At 51.5% G+C, this 17,377-nt stretch overlaps 5 protein-coding genes across 5 annotated transcripts; 3 read left to right on the top strand and 2 right to left on the bottom strand.

Annotated features, from left to right (window-relative positions):
- Window positions 1–5,304: 5,304 nt before the first annotated feature.
- On the top strand, window positions 5,305–6,124 carry J4E90_009093 (uncharacterized protein; the record flags this gene model as incomplete). Its single annotated transcript, XM_051438614.1, has 4 exons — window positions 5,305–5,530; window positions 5,584–5,797; window positions 5,858–5,997; window positions 6,051–6,124. 4 exons carry the CDS (start codon window positions 5,305–5,307, stop codon window positions 6,122–6,124), a joined length of 654 nt encoding a protein of 217 aa, XP_051287277.1.
- A 500-nt stretch (window positions 6,125–6,624) lies between these two features.
- On the bottom strand, window positions 6,625–7,960 carry J4E90_009092 (uncharacterized protein; the record flags this gene model as incomplete). The annotated part of the gene is made up of 2 exons (XM_051438613.1): window positions 6,625–7,465; window positions 7,515–7,960. 2 exons carry the CDS (start codon window positions 7,958–7,960, stop codon window positions 6,625–6,627), a joined length of 1,287 nt encoding a protein of 428 aa, XP_051287276.1.
- A 413-nt stretch (window positions 7,961–8,373) lies between these two features.
- On the top strand, window positions 8,374–10,253 carry J4E90_009091 (uncharacterized protein; the record flags this gene model as incomplete). Its single annotated transcript, XM_051438612.1, has 2 exons — window positions 8,374–9,399; window positions 9,447–10,253. 2 exons carry the CDS (start codon window positions 8,374–8,376, stop codon window positions 10,251–10,253), a joined length of 1,833 nt encoding a protein of 610 aa, XP_051287275.1.
- A 752-nt stretch (window positions 10,254–11,005) lies between these two features.
- J4E90_009090 (uncharacterized protein) lies at window positions 11,006–14,000 on the bottom strand (the record flags this gene model as incomplete). Its single annotated transcript, XM_051438611.1, has 9 exons — window positions 11,006–11,259; window positions 11,308–12,145; window positions 12,202–12,300; window positions 12,765–12,860; window positions 12,910–13,278; window positions 13,334–13,600; window positions 13,648–13,734; window positions 13,782–13,853; window positions 13,905–14,000. 9 exons carry the CDS (start codon window positions 13,998–14,000, stop codon window positions 11,006–11,008), a joined length of 2,178 nt encoding a protein of 725 aa, XP_051287274.1.
- Window positions 14,001–15,242: 1,242 nt separating this feature from the next.
- J4E90_009089 (uncharacterized protein) lies at window positions 15,243–17,000 on the top strand (the record flags this gene model as incomplete). Its single annotated transcript, XM_051438610.1, has 3 exons — window positions 15,243–15,282; window positions 15,441–15,831; window positions 15,884–17,000. 3 exons carry the CDS (start codon window positions 15,243–15,245, stop codon window positions 16,998–17,000), a joined length of 1,548 nt encoding a protein of 515 aa, XP_051287273.1.
- Window positions 17,001–17,377: the final 377 nt, after the last annotated feature.

Here is a 17,377-nt window from a genome sequence, read left to right as displayed (position 1 = left end):
AATACTTGGGGGGAAGGGGGTACGTTGGTGACGAGCGTGAGCTTGTGGCGTGAGGCGTGAGCCATTCCGAGGTTGGGTACACATCGGAAAAAACTACTAAAGTGCTTTGGTACAATCCCCAGAATAGCATGCGGGATACCAATGTGAATTGATTGCACTTTGAACTGGTTTCAAGCTAGTAGATTGCAATGAATAATGAAAGCCCTGCCTTACATTCCAACATTGGCATCAATTCGCACCATGTTATGTGATACCTCGTTAGTCATTCTACGGCAGCCATTATCTTTCTTAAGAAGGCGCAGAATTGACAAGGCAGTAACACAATAGTTTTAGGGCGGGAGCTGCTCTTACGGACGCTTTGGACGGTCATGAGCTCCTTCCTCAGTTGTCTCCAAGGTTGTCTGGTCCGACCTTCCAGCCAACTCGTTATTGCGACCATCATGCAACGGACCTTAGAAGGATAAAGTGCGTTTTTGACTTATGCTAGCGCCCAGTCTTAGTTTTAGCTAGTGATTGAAAGTGTCCAGTGAAATGCAGGATGATTGCGATATCTAGGTAGGTAGCTTTGAAGTAGACCGAGCGGCACCTCGGATTGCATCACGATACCGCGACAATTAGAGACATAGACACTGCAAAGTAACATAAAAATATAGGAACACGTCGAAGTATACCGCATCGTTCTGACGATTTTATCCAGCCGGCCCAAGTCTGGCGGTTGTGACAATACTTACAATATGAAGACTGGAAGTGTCGCGAGGGCCCGAAGCTCGACCTCACTGGGCTCGTGTTACAATCAAAATATGGAGGAAAAGTGTTACATTTTGAACAGCTCGGAGCAGCTGGAAGCATCGTACCTAGGTAGTACAGACGGTCCTAAGCGTCTTTTGGCTGTCCAAGCTATACTGGCCTAGAGTTAAACTATCGATGATCAACAATGACCATGCAGCAGGTCTTTCTGCGACGCGACTAGAGTACAGCCGAACACTTCGTAGGCTCAGTGCTCATCATAAGTCCGCCATTCGCGCTAATGGGTGACAGAAACTTTACCGGACACCTGTCGATCACCACCAACAATGTCGTTACTGCCACGATACCCAACGAGCGACACTTATTCGATGAACCCTATATCACCTCTAATGGGCGGATTAAGGTGGACCCCAGGTTCGAGAACGTTCCTATCGTAAGCTACTTGGATCCAAAGAATTGTACGGTGCCCCGAACTGGGAGTACGTTTTTCTCTAGTGTTTACCCGATGACCAATTACGACAAAGCTAGATTGACCATCACTCCGATACAGCGAAAGTCTCCCACACCAGCATTGATGGGCATTGATACCGTGAACAGCTGTGCCGGCTTCGTGAATTCGTCTTCAGATATGGCCATCGTTTTTGAAAAAAATTATGCAGTTGCGCAATGACGAGTCTCGTGCAGGGTGCGATGGCTGCGCTGTTGATCTTTGCTAGTACTTGTTTTCCTGGTGTAGCGTTGCAAACGAGTGTCCGGAACACAAGCATCAAGCGATGCGGAGCTACAGGAAGTTGCTACTACTCTACTTGCCAATGAGAAGCATCCCTGGACATGGCCTGTCAGGAACGTACACTGGAAAGGGCGTGGGTGAGTTGAGTGGGCCAATCATAGGTCGCCTGAGTATGTTACGGTTTTATACTATACAGGTACATCTTGACGAGGTGGAACGGGTCGCCTGAAAGACAGATATTGGTGGCTCACGATGAACAGCCGCACCTTCGTCACGATATGCCATTCGTGGTGCGTTCGGCAACTTCCAAGATTAGATGCAGGCTAGCTCCCGGGTTGTTTATCCTCCGCGATGCAGGGCCTCGAGCAAGATTCTAGCAGAATAAAGTGCTGCGCATAGATACGTCGGAGAAGGTATAGCGAGCCGGCAAGCAGGTGTTTTGATGGACTTCCGATGGTAGCGCAATTCTCATGTCACTCAGCCAATCAAAATATTAGCGTACCGACTCAGCGGTGCTTGCAGCACTTGCGCAATCGAGTATTTTGCCGACATGACCGATAGCTCGGCGAACATGATCATCAAGAACAATTGATCGCGGGCTATCCGATCGGCTTTGCGGGGGTGGAGCAATGATTGCTTCCAGGGGTTGAATCCACCGGTACATGCGCCAGCTCTTTAGGGCTGGCTCGAGCCACCCTGCACCGCCGTGGTGCAGCGGATCAAGCCAGCCGTTGTGGAGATCGTGTGGCATACGATTTTGTGGATACTCAAGGAAAGATTATCTCCATCGCTAATCGTTGGGATCTCACTCTGGTAGAGGAACTGAAGCAGACCTTGGAAGATTGCTCACTACCACTTCACCAGTGGGCAAGATTGGGCGCCGTTGTGAGATATAGGGTGGCAGCTTGATGACAGGCTTATCCCTTCCTTGGACGTAAACAAAGCTCCACTAACTGCGTCGAACCCGTTTCGTGACGAGCCCTAATCCACCCGCCACCGGCAAATTGAAGTTGACACCAACGGCACATAGCATATGATAACTGAGTCAGTTTAGGGCTTGGGTAGAATCGGCGAGGTTACATGGCCTCGCCCGTGCGCTCATGTGTTGTGGCTTTTACAGCGGACTCTGCATTCTACACCAGCACGAAAAGCAATTATTGCTACCCGTGCACATCGTCGTAAACTACCTTGTAAAAATGCTCCTTCTGTCCCCGCACCTAGCATTTGCCTCTGTGCTGCTGTTCAGCGCCTGTTGCCCCACGACGAATGCTGTCTCATTAGACGATGCGGCACTGGATGCGTTGAGCCAGATTCCGCCATGCGCCGTAAGATACACATCGCACAACAGGACGATTGTTGCAGCTGACTGTCGCAAAGCTAAATTGTATCAACAAAAACCTGCCTGCCATCGGCTGTACGCTCCTCGACATAGAGTGCCAATGTAGTTCCAAAAACTCGACCAAGATTTTGCAACCGTGCTTGGAAAAGCAGTGCAATTACAACGAGACCTTCGGTATGTTCATCGCAGTGATCGGAAGCGGTATCACTGATTTGTTTGCAGCTACGCTCCGCATTCAAGCATCTATTTGCGACAAGCCGCACGATAACCTATCGAACTCCATCCGGATAGTGGCATACGTGACAGGAATTATACCAATCATCGTGATTGTAATGCGCTTTGCTTCTCGATATGTGGGCGGCAATAAGCTGTGGTGGGACGATTGGCTCCATCTAGCAGCGGTGGTAGGTGTTCGATGGACAAATCAGTGTCATCTTACTTACGATTGTGCAGGTCTTGGTCATCCCTATGACTGTTGCCCTATTATTGAACCTTAAAGCGGGACTCGGCCATCACATATGGGACCTGACATATCCACGTGTCGTCGCGATCGGAAAATGGAGTATGCTTCCATCTGCCAGCTCTAATAAACAAATACTGACTATTGATAGCCTATATTGCTACCATCTTGTGGGGTGTCGAATTGCTTCTCATAAAGTACAGCATCCTCTGCTTGTATATTCGCATTTTTCCGAACGTCTGGTTGAAGCGCGCGGTCTTCGCCTTCATGGCTTTTACGGCTCTGTTCACCCTGCCCCTACTTTTCCTGGCTGCGTTCCAATGTGTTCCAGTCCGTGCTATCTGGGACCTTCAAGAGCAAGGAACTGCGAAATGTATTGACTATATTGCCGTCTTGAGACTGACGGTTGTATACGAGATCATCGCTGAGACTATCCTTTTCAGTCTTCCTATCCCGATTGTATGGAAGCTGCAGATGAAGACTGCAAAGAAGATCCAGCTACTCATCTTCTTTAGCCTTGGTATCTGGTACGTCTCATCTTGATCATGTTCGGTTTGTGTAATCTAATCCTTCCGAAGTGTTATTATTATGTCCATCGTACGCCTGCCATTTTTACCAGGGGTTGTCGACACTATCGACCCAACCTATACAGTGACTGGCACATCGATTACTGGATTCACCTCCAGTGGAGTTGCACATATATGCGCTGCCGTCCCCACTATCAGAAACCTGATACGATACTGCCAAAACGGGTTCAAGATGCCCACGAATGTTCCTTCAAGCTACACCACGGACCGCAGTACTTACAACTCTACGAGCAAACGAAGCTACAAGTCATTGCAGGACAAAAAGAATGGCTCTAGTACAGCACAACAGCGAGGCAAAGCCTCATCTCGCGATACAAAGGATCCATATCGCCTATCCGCAATCGTGGATGCCGAGAATGATGGCACAGTCATAGAGCTACGTGCGATAGACTCGCCAACTCAAACGAATGCATTGAATGATGAGGAACAGGATGGACAAGAAGGGAAGATTCGATGGACTCAGCGCGTGGAAGAACAACTTCCTACTATTGTTCGCGAATCTCCGTCGCCGGGGTTGGACGACTCAGCGTCTCAAAAGTCCATACTTCGCCAACACCCCTATTCATAAAAGCAAAAGAGGAAAGATCAGTGGCATGTATGCCGCCCAAGAAAGCTGTTTCGCCATTACGTGTACCTACTTTGAAGTTGCAACAACAGAGGCCGCTTTAGTGATGCATGCAGAGTGCTTGGACATGGTCGCACTACCTCCTTTTGCTTTTTGAAGCTTACAACAGATATAGAGAGACCATATCTTTGAGTTCACCCGCTTTTCCTGATATTCATTCGGGTAGCGCAGACTAGCGGACGCGTGCATGAGCTTGCGCCACACGTACAGTCGGCTTGACGCGACCATGGGGCGTATACTCAAGAGTGTAGTCAGGTACACCGGGTAGGTATGTAAGTGGCTGTCGCAAGCTTTCCAAACAGCGGTCTAGGCGAGCAATTCAGCCAGGCGTCTGCAATGCTTGTAGGGGTTTGAAGTAACATACTGGCATGTGATGCGAGCTCGTGCCCGTCTTGCTCTTTGTGGTCGTAGTACACATCTGGGTACAGGTGCTGCTTGATACGCTTCTGTTGAATGGTAAGCAGTTCCCAGTGGCAGCCTGCAATCAGTCATTACGTGTTTCCGATTGGCCAGTGCCCAACCAACCTTAGCCAATGCAGCAGACGACACCTGAAGTTCGCGCTTGCGCCTAAGAATTAGAAGAAAAGCGGAAGCTAAAAGCTAAAATTACAGATATCCTAACACAGAGTATTTCAAAGTTCGAAACGAGAGTTTACGAGTGCTCTTAGTAGTGGAGTTACACCGAGTTAGCCTCGGCTCATCGCCTACATTTGACTTGGTGGCCGATGGAAACCACGACAACAATTTCTGCTTGCGCAATGTGTTCACTTATACCTCGAAGTGTCACCAACTAAATCCTGAGCAGCAGGAGCGAGAATGGCTAACCAACGTATGGAGCTTACTACGCCAACAGTGACATGGCAACCTCGCACGACTTACCTTACTGCATACAACGTCCTCTTCGCATCGCTATGGGCATCGGTCTTCGTTCGAGCCATGTCTAATGCTCGAAATGGCAAATTCGAGCTCTTTGATGCAACAGAGCCATATGCGCGATGGATACAGACCGCTTCGTTGATAGAAGTCTTACATGCGGCGTTTGGTATGTTCATCATTCCTACCTCTTCTTGTGCATCTCATTGAGAACGATACCAGGTGTCATCAAATCTCCAGTCAGCACAACCGCACTTCAAGTTGTTACACGCGTCATACAGGTTTGGATGGTGTGGTACAGCTTTCCGCAAAGCACAGCAACTTCGCATGCTTATCTTGCCTTGCTCCTTGCTTGGTCGGTCGCAGACACCATCCGGTACCTGTATCTTGCGGTCAACATGCACGGGAAAGCTCCGAAAGGACTGGTATGGCTCCGGTATGTTCTCAAGCCACGTCATCCGCTACTTGGTCCTACCTAGGTAGCTGACTGTCCCAGGTATACCATGTTCTACCCACTCTATCCGGTCGGTATCGGGGCTGAGTGGTGGTTACTGTACCGGTCTATTGCTCCTGGAGCGAAGGTCAGCCCAGTCATACCGCTCGTCTTCTACTTCTGCTTGATGCTGTACATTCCAGGTATGTATTCTTTTATGGCGGCTTGTTTATACTCGAAATTCACATCTTATTAGGTTCCTACACCATGTACACCTACATGATCAAGCAAAGAAGGAAGACACTGGGTTCCAGACACAAGGTCCAGTAAGCGCATAGATTTGGTTGCGTTCCAGTACAAACGTAGTCATATGCAAAGGATGGGAAGTCTTTTTGAACAACTCTGTCTACGAGATGAGCTATCGTATAGCGATGTCCCAAGAGCTGAATATAGCCAGAAGGATGTGCTCAATCTCATGGCGTTGGTAAAACGGTGGACCTCGTCCCCTCGCATTACCATCCGAAGTTCTCTTTGTCACAAGTACAAAGCATGTTTATCCGAATAATCTAGTCTATTTCCTGCATTGATCCCATCTTCACCTCAGCTGTAACGGCTAATGTCTGGAATGTGGGAAGACGCGCGCAATGGCATCAGCCAGGTACAGGCCAAGGCTACAATGAAGGCTAGCGTATGTGATATGACAGGACCGACACCAAGGACGAAGACGAAGAGCATGATGATATTGCAAGAGGTTAGCATGACCGACGGTAGTAATGTTTAGAAAGAAGAATATATAACCATAAGAACCGGACCCACATATGGCAGACAGGTTAGATGTAGGAAACCTTGACGCCCATTCCTACGGTACGTCTCACCTTGTCCCACGCACTCCGTATGATGCGTAGTATCCTCTCTCTAAGATGGCGCCTGCCAAACGCCAAGCCAAACGCCAATAAGAAAAGTAAAGTACGGAAGAAAGCCATGGGATTGGAAGTCATGTGATGGGCCGTATCCGAAATCATGGTGTGTATGTTTGCGAACATGGTAGACGCGCGGTTGTAGAGGCCGGGTGGTGGTGTGGTTGGTTTCTTGGCGGGCGTTCGGGAGGTGCGGGAAGACTGCGATGGCGTGGGTTGTGGCGTGGGTTGGGGTTTGCTGAAGCGCTCGTCTGAGCCGCGGGGTTGGCGTCTGTTTTGTTCCTCGCGTATGCGGCGTTCGTCTTGTGCGCGCGACTGCTCGAGGCGCTTGGCCTCGGTTTCTCTGCGGCGCTCCTCCATTTGCTCTTGTTGTTGCTGGCGTAGCTTCTCTTCGCGGGCTTGCGTGTCTTCCTTTTCTTCCTTGAGAGAGTGCAGTGCTAGCAGGAAGGCTTCCTTGCGCTCTTGGTCCAGCACCTCGGACATGTCGATGAAGTCGCGGGCATAGTCCCATTCGTCGTTCCGTGGCAGGACGTGCAGGGTGTAGAGCTCGAGGAGTTTGATGCGCTTTTCCAGGTCGCGTGGGGTGTCGGTGCCGGTGTGTTGCCTACGATGGCCTGGCCGTTTGTCGAGGTATGCCGGAGAAGACATGTGCGAGGACACGTCGAGGGCTGGGTTGGCGGTGGCGGAGAGGTACGTCTCGAGCTTCTGCTGATTGAGCCGCTGCGAGGGCGCATGGGTAAGGAGGAGGGTGGCTCTATGTAGCATCAATACGCAGTCGCTCACCAGGTCAGGGGATTGCTTACAGGTTGACGACAACGTCGGCGTCCACGTCGCCCTCGACACCCGCATAGCCGTCGCGGACCACGTGGTCCCAGATGCTGCCGTCGCGACACTGCGAGACCAATTGCTTCCATCGCGTGCTGCCAAAGGCGTGCTTGCCCTCTTCGGCGCCCAGCTCGACCACGGCGTTGAGGAAGGTGAGGTAGAAGCTCCACACCTTGACCCGGGTGCCGCGCGACGCCGTCGCGACGGGCGCGTGGCCCGCGACGTCGGCCGCGTCGATTGGCGGCGGGGTGATGATGGGCTCGATAGTCGACAGCGCCTCGGGGAGTCGTCGCGTCAGGAACAGCTGGGCAGCCTGTCGGTAGGCTTTGGCGATCTGCGACGACTGTTGCCGTGACGTCGAGAGCGACGAGATGGATGATGAGAGGTAGCGCGACCCGCTGACGTCGTCGTAGAGCGTCGCCATGTTTCGCTATGTCGCGACGTTCCAGGCAATGTTCCAGGCAATGTCCTCTGAGCTTCACGAGCGCATAGCGGTGGGTGACGGAGCGCCCGGTGTCAACATTTCGAACCTCGGCTGACCTCACCTCACCCGAACCGCCTTGGCGCGTCACCTGCCTCCGAGACCCCGAGCTATCTGCGTTTGCATCAGTCTGTAGACGTTGTCAAGGTGCTTGACACCCGCTTGCTTGCGTCAAGCTCAGAGTCAGGAGCTAGACACGGGCTTTGTCGCTTGATCCATCGCTGCTAACTTCAACAACACTGACCAGAGACCTCCGCACCCAGCCAACATAGCTCTACACAGCGCCTGCCCCATTTCCTCCGATTGCCAACGACGTTTGGAAGTGCGCCTTGCTTATCTTTACGCGTCTCGCCAACATGGACGTCGACGCAGCTACCTTCCCGCACCACTTGCTGGCCATCTTCATCCACATATCCGAGGCCGACTTTGTGTCTTTTGATCTCGAACTGTCCGGCATTCCATCGCGCATCCAAGACAAACCTGCACATGGCCCGGCGCGCTTCACCATGGAGGAGCGCTATGCCGAGACCAAAATGGGCGCCGACCGCTATCAGATCCTACAGATAGGTATCACTTGCGCGCGCTTCGACTACCTTGCCAATACCTATGTCTTGAGGCCTTACAACATCAACATTAGCCCGCTTTTTGACGAGCGCATCGACTTTGAGCGTGAGATCAAGTTTCAGAGCGGCGCGTGTACCTTCCTCCTCAACAATGGTTTCGACCTGGGGGCTCCATTTGCCACAGGCGTACAGTACTTATCCCGCGAGGAAGCAGAGCGAGCAAAGCGCATGGCCTGGGATCGACTCGAGAACAAGAATCCCATACCCGATCTGCAACTTAACTCGGCAGATGTCGAGTCGCTCGACTTTATGCGCAGGGTGAGGCAAGCCATTGAGAAATGGAAATCTAGCACTTCGCCGTCCTTGGACATTACAACTCATACAGGGCTTTCCACTCCGCCCGTAATACCCGTCATCACGCGATTCGAGAAGCGTCTCGTGCATCAGCTCGTGCGCGCAGAGTTCCCAGAGTTGGTGTCCATAGGACGCGGAGAGTGTATTCGTATCCTTCATCTAGACCCTGTGCGTGAGGCCGACAACATGCGCAGGATCAAGAACCGCGTCAAAGAATCCATTGTCCGACAAACCGGCTTCCGCTGGATCTTTGAGGCTTTAGTCAAGGGCGGCGACATCAATCGCGCGGATCCACTCTATGTTGCACGCACTACTGGCACGATTGTCACTGCCGACGCATATGATATAAGAGATCGCTACGACAGAGCCATAGAAAGACTCAAGATCAAGCAGCCCGTGCTAGTCGGCCACAACATGTTCACTGACATTGTCTACTTTTATCGTACTTTTGTCGGCCAACTGCCTGCACGTGCAACATCTCCTCATTTGGACGACGCGCTAACTCCGTACAGGATACGTTGCAAGGCTTCCAGGATGCCATCCATGAGCTGTTCCCCAACATCATCGACACTAAATATCTAGCGACTCATGCTGAAGGCGACCTCAACGCCTCCCCTACACTACAGGATATTGCTGAGAATTCAAGTCTGCAGCCGTTGCCCCACATCGTCACGCATGCCGACCATCCGAAGTACCAAGAGACCGAGGCCTTCCACGAAGCAGGCTATGACAGCCTCCTTACTGCCACCATCATGATCAGGCTCGCCGCCAAGCTTGGTGCGGAGCGAGGAGAACAGGTTCCGGCGCCATTGCCCAACCGTTCCAGTAACAAAGCGAAAGGAGTGTTGGCGGAAGATGTTCAGGATTTTCTAAAAGATGGACGCGAGAAGGTCGACCTGCCCGTTCCCCTGCCCCCAGTAGAGCAGCCTCAACCCAAGAAAACAAAGAAACAAAGGGCCAAGGCTAGGAAAAAGGAGGCAAGACAACAACGATTCGAAACTAAGAACCTATTCGACACGCTCAAAGCTCTGAGCCCTGACGCCGAATCTTCCTCGACTGAAGATGACGGAGAGGTTAAGCTTCCTGAAGATAGTGAACTTGCAAAATGGGACGAACAGGTTCAAGACGTCGCCGGGTCATGGGAAAATGACGTCTACGTCCAAGATAAGACAGGATGGGTGCCGTTGGAGCAGGTTAAGCGACAGCCAATGGAGCTCATCCCAGCCTTTGATTCAAAGTTTTGGAACGAGTTTGGCAATACATTGCGTGTGTTTGGCACTCAAGAAGCTGTCCTGAAGATCGCAGAGTGGGAGGTTTGAAAGCCGCGCAAGCTTGACTCCAAGCTAATAAAAGGTGGAGTTGGCACCAAGGTTCTCATGGTTGTGTACAATCTTGAAGAGCTGAAGTTACGCCGTGAGCGGTAGTAGAAAGACAAACATGTGTTGTCTCTAATGCGCAACTCGTCTCTGTGCCCATCATGGTGATTCATCATAAGACAGTGGTTTGAGTGCGTAACAAAGAGTTCTTCAATGTCTTCCCCTCTTCTTGTAAAGCATGGACAGCCTCCTGCGGCATTCCTTCGGTCCAAATCCAGCAGCGCCATCATCCACAATCACTCAGACCCAATCAAGTTGCAGGTCACCAAACACGCCTTTTCATCATAGACACACAGGTTCGGCATTTGCCGCTCATTTCAACGCCCGCCCATGTCATCACCCATATACAGTCTGCTTCTACCGTACACGAACCCGACTTTCGGTCCAAAAGATCGCACCTCCTCAGATATACACGATTTGCCTTTTTCAATCGATGCATATGACTCTGACAGACTACTCATACACCATCACTTCGAACGGCCAGCTCCAACAGATCTCTGCAGCGGTCTCGTATGCTCTTCAGGACGTCATAGCGTATTCGAAAGATTCCGCAGGGAGAATGCTCGACTTGACATGTATGAGTCCGCAGTTTGACGGAAAATGGTCTCGGGATCGGAAGAGGTAAAGGCTATAGGCAGGTTGTAAGGTAATATCAAATTGAAGGGTCGACGTCTGGTGCTGTTGACACAAAGTTTTCAACAACGTGCAGGACCAGCGCCTATGGCTTCTACTGGCTCGATGTTCACCTCCACCGCTTTTGCCTGTGTCGTACTCGATGGGACGATCCCTCGGTTGTGCTCTTCGTCGGAGCCGGGCACATCATTTTCCTGGGGTAATGGCTCAAAGTGCGCATTGTTGACTCTTTTCCTATCGATGCGACGTCTCCAAGGCTTGTACAGCAGAACACTGAGACCACCGAAAACGATAAATGTACCGCATATAGCTCCGCCTGCATCCTGTTAGTGTCGAATTATTTTAGTGCGATCAATCAGCCCACCAACTATATCCCAAGCATCGCCCAGCTTTTCGACGCCTTCCCAAAACTTGCCATGCGGCTCGGCAACGTTGAGCACCAGATTGAGGAACTGCACTGTCCCGATGATGGTCGCGACAACCACGGTAATGACTGTTAGCACAATGCTGTAGTAGCAAATGGCGATCGGGTCGCGCGCAAGTTGCGTGCTTGTGTACAGACTCATCATCAGCGCACCATCGGTGGTATCGAGAAGGCACATGCCTGCTGTGAAGAGCAGTGGAAAGATCAAGATCAGCCAAATTGATGTCCCCTTCGTGGCTTGAATCGAACTTATTCCTAGGATAGCGATCTCGGAAGAAGTGTCGAAACCTAGCCCGAAAAGTACACCCAGAGGATACATCTTCCAGGGTCGGTCGACCAACTTGAAGAGCTTCTGCAATATCGGGAAGAGGCAACCGCCGCCCTGTATCTTGAACTGTTCGTGCTCACTACCAGGGTCGCTCGAAACCATCTTTCGCATCTGTACTATGAGCTTGTACAGAATGTAGATGTTCATAAGACCAAGGAGCAACAAGAAAGCAGCAGAGACAGAAGTGCCGATGATGCCACCGACACGCTCGAAATTGTCAAACTTGTCTGACACCGCCGCTGCAGTTCCTGCAACGATGAGCGACGTGATGATGACGATGGTAGAATGTCCGAGACTGAAGAACATTCCAACCGTCACTGGCCGCTGGCCTGCAGCAACCAGACGGCGAGTCATGAGATCGATCGCCGAAATATGATCTGCATCCAGGGCATGGCGCAAGCCCAGAGTGTATGAGAGGATTGCTGTCGAGATCAGTGGCGTATGCCAGTGCTGCCGACGTTTAGCATATGCGATCAACGCCATTTGGATTCACCTTCTTTACTTACTAAGACTATACCAACTGCCGCCCAAACAAGGAGGTTTACAGCGACGAGGGTGATGATGATTGCGATTGCCGCGAATGGGAGCCTTCTGAGGTAGGGTGTCTGCGCATGATATGCAGATGCTTTGTTGGATGCATTGCGAAAGAATGATAATTTGCTCCCAGCATCGCTACCCACTACAGATGAGGGGCGAGAGGTTGCCATTCTACCAGAGTTCGCCCTCGCGCGTAACAAAGAGCGCGACAACTTGAGCTCAAAGCCTGATAGAAAGTGAAGGAAGTTTGAAGAGGTAACTATAATGAAGCTTGGAAGGTAAGTATCGCAGAGCACCGTGGGATGCAAATGACGCCAAGTGGGGCTAGCAGCTGTTATCGTGACCCTCTGGCGGGGTAATTAGCATCATGGTGTACTAATAGTCGCGAATCCACAAAACCTCGGCATCAAGTTTTGACGATCAGAAGCTCGTATTGTATATGGTGAACTATCGTCGACTCTCAGATTTTGCGGAAGCATAGACATGCGTTGGTGCCACCAAAACCGAAGCTATTCGAGAGAGCCACATTGACTCTGTGCTGTTGAGCGGCATTGGCGACGTAGTTGCAGTTGAAGTCAACCGCCGGATCTCCTGGATTCTCAAGATTGAGAGTCGGAGGTAGGATGTTCTGGTCATCGTCAACATGTAGGCTATGGCAAGAACCACATCTGACTTACGTGATGCATTCCAAGAATTGTGAAAATAGTCTCAACGCTCCCTGCAGCACCCAGAAGATGTCCGACCGCACCTTTTGTACTGCTCACATTGATTTCACAAGCTCTATCCTTTCCGTCTTCGCCAAGCAGAAGCTCTTTGATGGCTCGGTTCTCCGCAGCATCACCTAGTGGGGTGCTCGTCGCATGGGCGTTCACGTAGTCGACAGCGCTTGGCTTGAGGCCGGCATGTCGTAGTGCATGCTTCATTGCAAGACGTGGGCCTTGGCCATCTTCGCGAGGTGCCGTCATGTGGTGTGCGTCGCTGGACAGTCCGTAGCCGGCGACTTCAGCATAGATCTTCGCACCTCGCTTTCTTGCGTGCTCGAGTTCCTGCACCTGATTAGATACGACAGGTACGGCAACTTTGCACACAGCGATCGCGTACCTCGAGAACCACAACTCCGGCTCCTTCTCCAATGACGAAACCATCCCGTTCTCGGTCGAATGGTCGACTTGACTCCATGGGCCGTTCATTGAACTCAGTAGCCAGGCTTCTAGCCCTAGCAAAGCCTGATATGGCGAGAGGATGAATGCATGATTCAGCTCCGCCGGCTATCATAACATCTGCATCTCCGAACTGAATCAAACGTGACGCGTCTCCGATGCTATGTGCTCCGGTCGTACATGCTGTTGTTGCCGCATGGTTCGGTCCCTATCATGGCTCAGCATCAAAAAACATAGCCAGCAAGTTATAGCCACCTTGAACCCATAACGCATCGATATGTGGCCTGCAGCTAGGTTGATCAACAGTCGTGGAACAAAGAGCGGGGACACCTTTCGGTAACCCTAGCATAATCAGTTGACAGTTACGATCGATAGCTGGGACAACCCACGCCTTTCTCATAAGCAATTGTGGTATCATACACATCATCTAAACTGCCGATACCAGATCCCATGTACACTCCCTATCTCGGGGTGAGCAAGATGCAGGCTGGGCGGATGCTGAGCCTCCGTACCGTGACTTCAAGATCGGCCTCTTCCTTCGAAAACCATCCCGCATCATTGAGAGCTTCCTCGGACGCCACCATGGCATACTGTGCGAAGCGTGCCATACGGCGTTCATCCTGTGACGAAATTAACATTGTCAAAGACAAGAACGTTGGGTGGCGGTACATACGCTGTGGCTTAGATGCTCCTTTGTATTCCATTTGCCATCCGTTTTGCTACCCTGAGGAACCAGACCAGCGACTTGGCTCGGTAGCAGCGCGAATTCAGGGCTTCTGTCTTTGATGGAAACGATGCCACACTGGCTATCGATCAGACGCTTCCAGGTTCGTCGAACACCTATCCGCGTTAGGAGAAATGGGATCAAAGCAAGGTGAACGTCGCGTCACCTAGTCCAAGAGGGGTTACAAGCCCTAAGCCTGTTACTACTACCCGTCGCATCGCATGTCAGTAATAATGGTTGATGTTGGATACGGACGCGTTTGGGTGGGCAGAGAGAGCTAGTGTCACGCGCAAGCCACGTGTGGCGTCCGTTAGCGAGAGGTGCGTGCTACATAGCCGTGATTGCGTCGGTCCTTATTGTTTTAGATGCCTTCATTTCGCTCCCATCGCAGGAATTCTATATAGTGCACGCTGAGCTTGGTTTCCATCTGCAGCCGTTGACTGGTCAGAGTACGCTTTGCGCCAGTCGGTTGATGCATTATTTCGACGATGACAAGTCGTATTTGGGCCAACAATATATTTCTGTGTACTATAAAAGCCAGCCAACAACCTGCAATTTGCTCATGACCATCGCAATCAAAGTCTGGAGAGCTCAACTTTTCTGTTGTTGTCCAATCATCAAACTTGAAACACCTATGGGCAGCCGGTGACTCTGTCTCTTGATTGCACTCGAGGGTTTGGCGACAGTCTTCGTGTTGTTGCACAACCTCATGGGAAAAATCGTATGGTAACGCCATTCTGCGCAAAGCAGTGATTATGTCGCCAAGTAGGTGAAAACAATCCTAGACGATGGCGGACAGGCAACACTCGGAGGGAAGCCCTGAGTCTTGTCTCAGGCATTGCGGGGAACTTTGGAAGCAGTGTCAAGAGTATCAAGGCTTGGGCAGACACTTCAAAAAACCAATCTGGGCAAAGGGTGATCGTTGATGTTTGACAAATCGAGGGCATCATACGGGCCAGGCAAATCCCCAAAAGCACGTCATTGTCTTGGCGAGCCTCGTCTAGCGGGCGTCTGCAAGCAGCACTCAACACCAATGTGATGACTCCCCACAATGTGATCGATACGCCAGACTTCCTGCGACGCAGGCTCCACTCTTCCCTACGACTACACATACGATATCGCGAATATGGAAACACATGGATCTGCCAATGGACCGACGAAGTATAGTAGGTGCATTTTAAACTTTTCTTGCCGTCGCAAGCATTTCGGACAGGCAAAGCAAGAACGGCTGGTTGCTGTAATTTGCTATGCGGAATGTTGGAGAATCCAGACGGGTTTCCTTGACGCGTTCTGGCGGTGCATGATCCAAACTGACATGCGGTAGGGACGGTGTCGTCGCAACCCGAGAATCCGTTCGCCAAACTTATCCCCGACCAGACGTTTGCCGTCATACCCCGGGTCACGCTCGAATCCGGCGTCGTGTTACACAATGTCAGCGTTGCCTACAAGACCTACGGTACCCTCGCGCCCAGCGGAGACAATGCCATGGTGATATGCCATGCGCTCACGGGAAGCGCTGACGTGGGAGACTGGTGGGGACCGTTGCTAGGTGGGCCTGGGAAGGCTTTTGATATATCGCGCTTCTTCGTTGTCTGTATGAACAGTCTCGGCAGTCCTTACGGGAGCGCAAGCCCGGTCACAGCAAAAGATGGCGACGTCTCGCTGGGTCCGTACGGACCCGAGTTTCCACTGACAACTGTAAGAGACGATGTCAAGTTAGTCGAGCGAAATCTGGAATTCGTACTTGGAAGCCGCTAACGGGCACAGTGTCTTCAAGCTCCTCTTGGATGATCTTGGTGTGAAGCAGGTCGCTGCGGTTATTGGAGGATCCATGGGCGGTATGCTTGTCCTCGAGTTTGCCTACTTCGGAAAAGACTACGTCAAGACCATCATCCCGATAGCCACTTCCGCTCGCTACAGCGCATGGGGCATCAGCTGGGGCGAAGCGCAACGGCAAAGTATCTACAGTGACCCCAAATACGACGACGGCTATTACGCATATGAAGATCCTCCATCGACCGGGCTTGGAGCCGCACGCATGTCTGCTTTACTGACTTACAGAAGCCGCGACTCGTTCGAATCAAGGTTTGGGCGCAACACACCAGACCTGTCCAAGAAACAGAGCATCAACACTGTACCGCGACCGACCACTCCGTCCAATCCCTCCCACGAACACTGGGCGATACACAACCACGGTCACAAGAACGCTGGCTCGCCGCGTCTGATGTCACGGACAAACAGTAGTACCGCCATACCCGGTTCTGCAGCCGCACATGCCGACCTCGAATTCCATGATGCATCGGACCCAGGCACTCCGAACCTCGAAAGGTCAAGCTCGACAAGTAGCAGCAGTCAATTCCCGCGCTCATCGAAGCCTCTAGCGCCGCACTACTTCTCAGCACAGTCCTACCTCCGTTACCAGGCCGACAAGTTCATCAAGCGTTTTGACGCTAATTGTTACATCGCAATCACAAGAAAGCTGGATACGCATGATGTGTCCCGCTACCGCTATCCTGAAGGCGAGACACCCGAAACACTAGATCCAGTATCGGCCCTTCATCATGCGCTTTCCTTGATTGAACAGCCTACACTTGTACTAGGTATACAATCGGACGGTCTCTTCACATTTGCCGAACAGAAGGAATTGGCCGCGTGTATTCCCAAGGCTACACTTAAGACGATCGATTCTCCAGATGGTCACGACGCCTTCCTCCTGGAATTTGAGCAGGTAAACAAACACTTACTAGGCTTCCTCAAGACCGAGCTTCCAGGGATCATGAATAGAACACCAAACGTAGAGACCGCAACAAGTGACTCTGGTATGGTCGCCACCAAAAGCAGCACGTTTGGTGAGGCTGAGGTCGACGATATCACGGCATGGTAAGAAGAATGGGAGCATTGAATTTGGCACGGCGTTCTGGGTTCAGAGGATAACTGCACTGGTCGGCGTACAGATTTCGGTATAGGCTTGAAAGAAGGCCGCATGAGTATGATGCGCCCTGGGGCGTCCCGAGCTGAGGTTCAACCCCTCGTAGACACCAAGTACTGCAGCATGAGAGCAGCAACAACGACCCAATAATTCTGTCCTCTTAGTTTTCCCGAATCTTTCAACTCCGTCACAAACGGCTCGCTCATGTCCAATTTACCTCATGTCTGTACCCCGCCTTGCACGCTAATCTTTAGTCGTCTCCGCACGTCCACCGTCTCGCGTGCCCCTCATCCTCGGTTCGTATACACCGCGGATACTCCCCGCAGACCTTG

Source organism: Alternaria incomplexa (genome assembly GCF_024043165.1).
Source record: "Alternaria incomplexa strain BMP 0042 chromosome Unknown scaffold_15, whole genome shotgun sequence".
NCBI classification, from domain to species: Eukaryota; Fungi; Ascomycota; class Dothideomycetes; order Pleosporales; family Pleosporaceae; genus Alternaria; species Alternaria incomplexa.
Note: the sequence above shows the minus strand (reverse complement) of the source record. Positions and strands in the feature narration are given on the sequence as shown.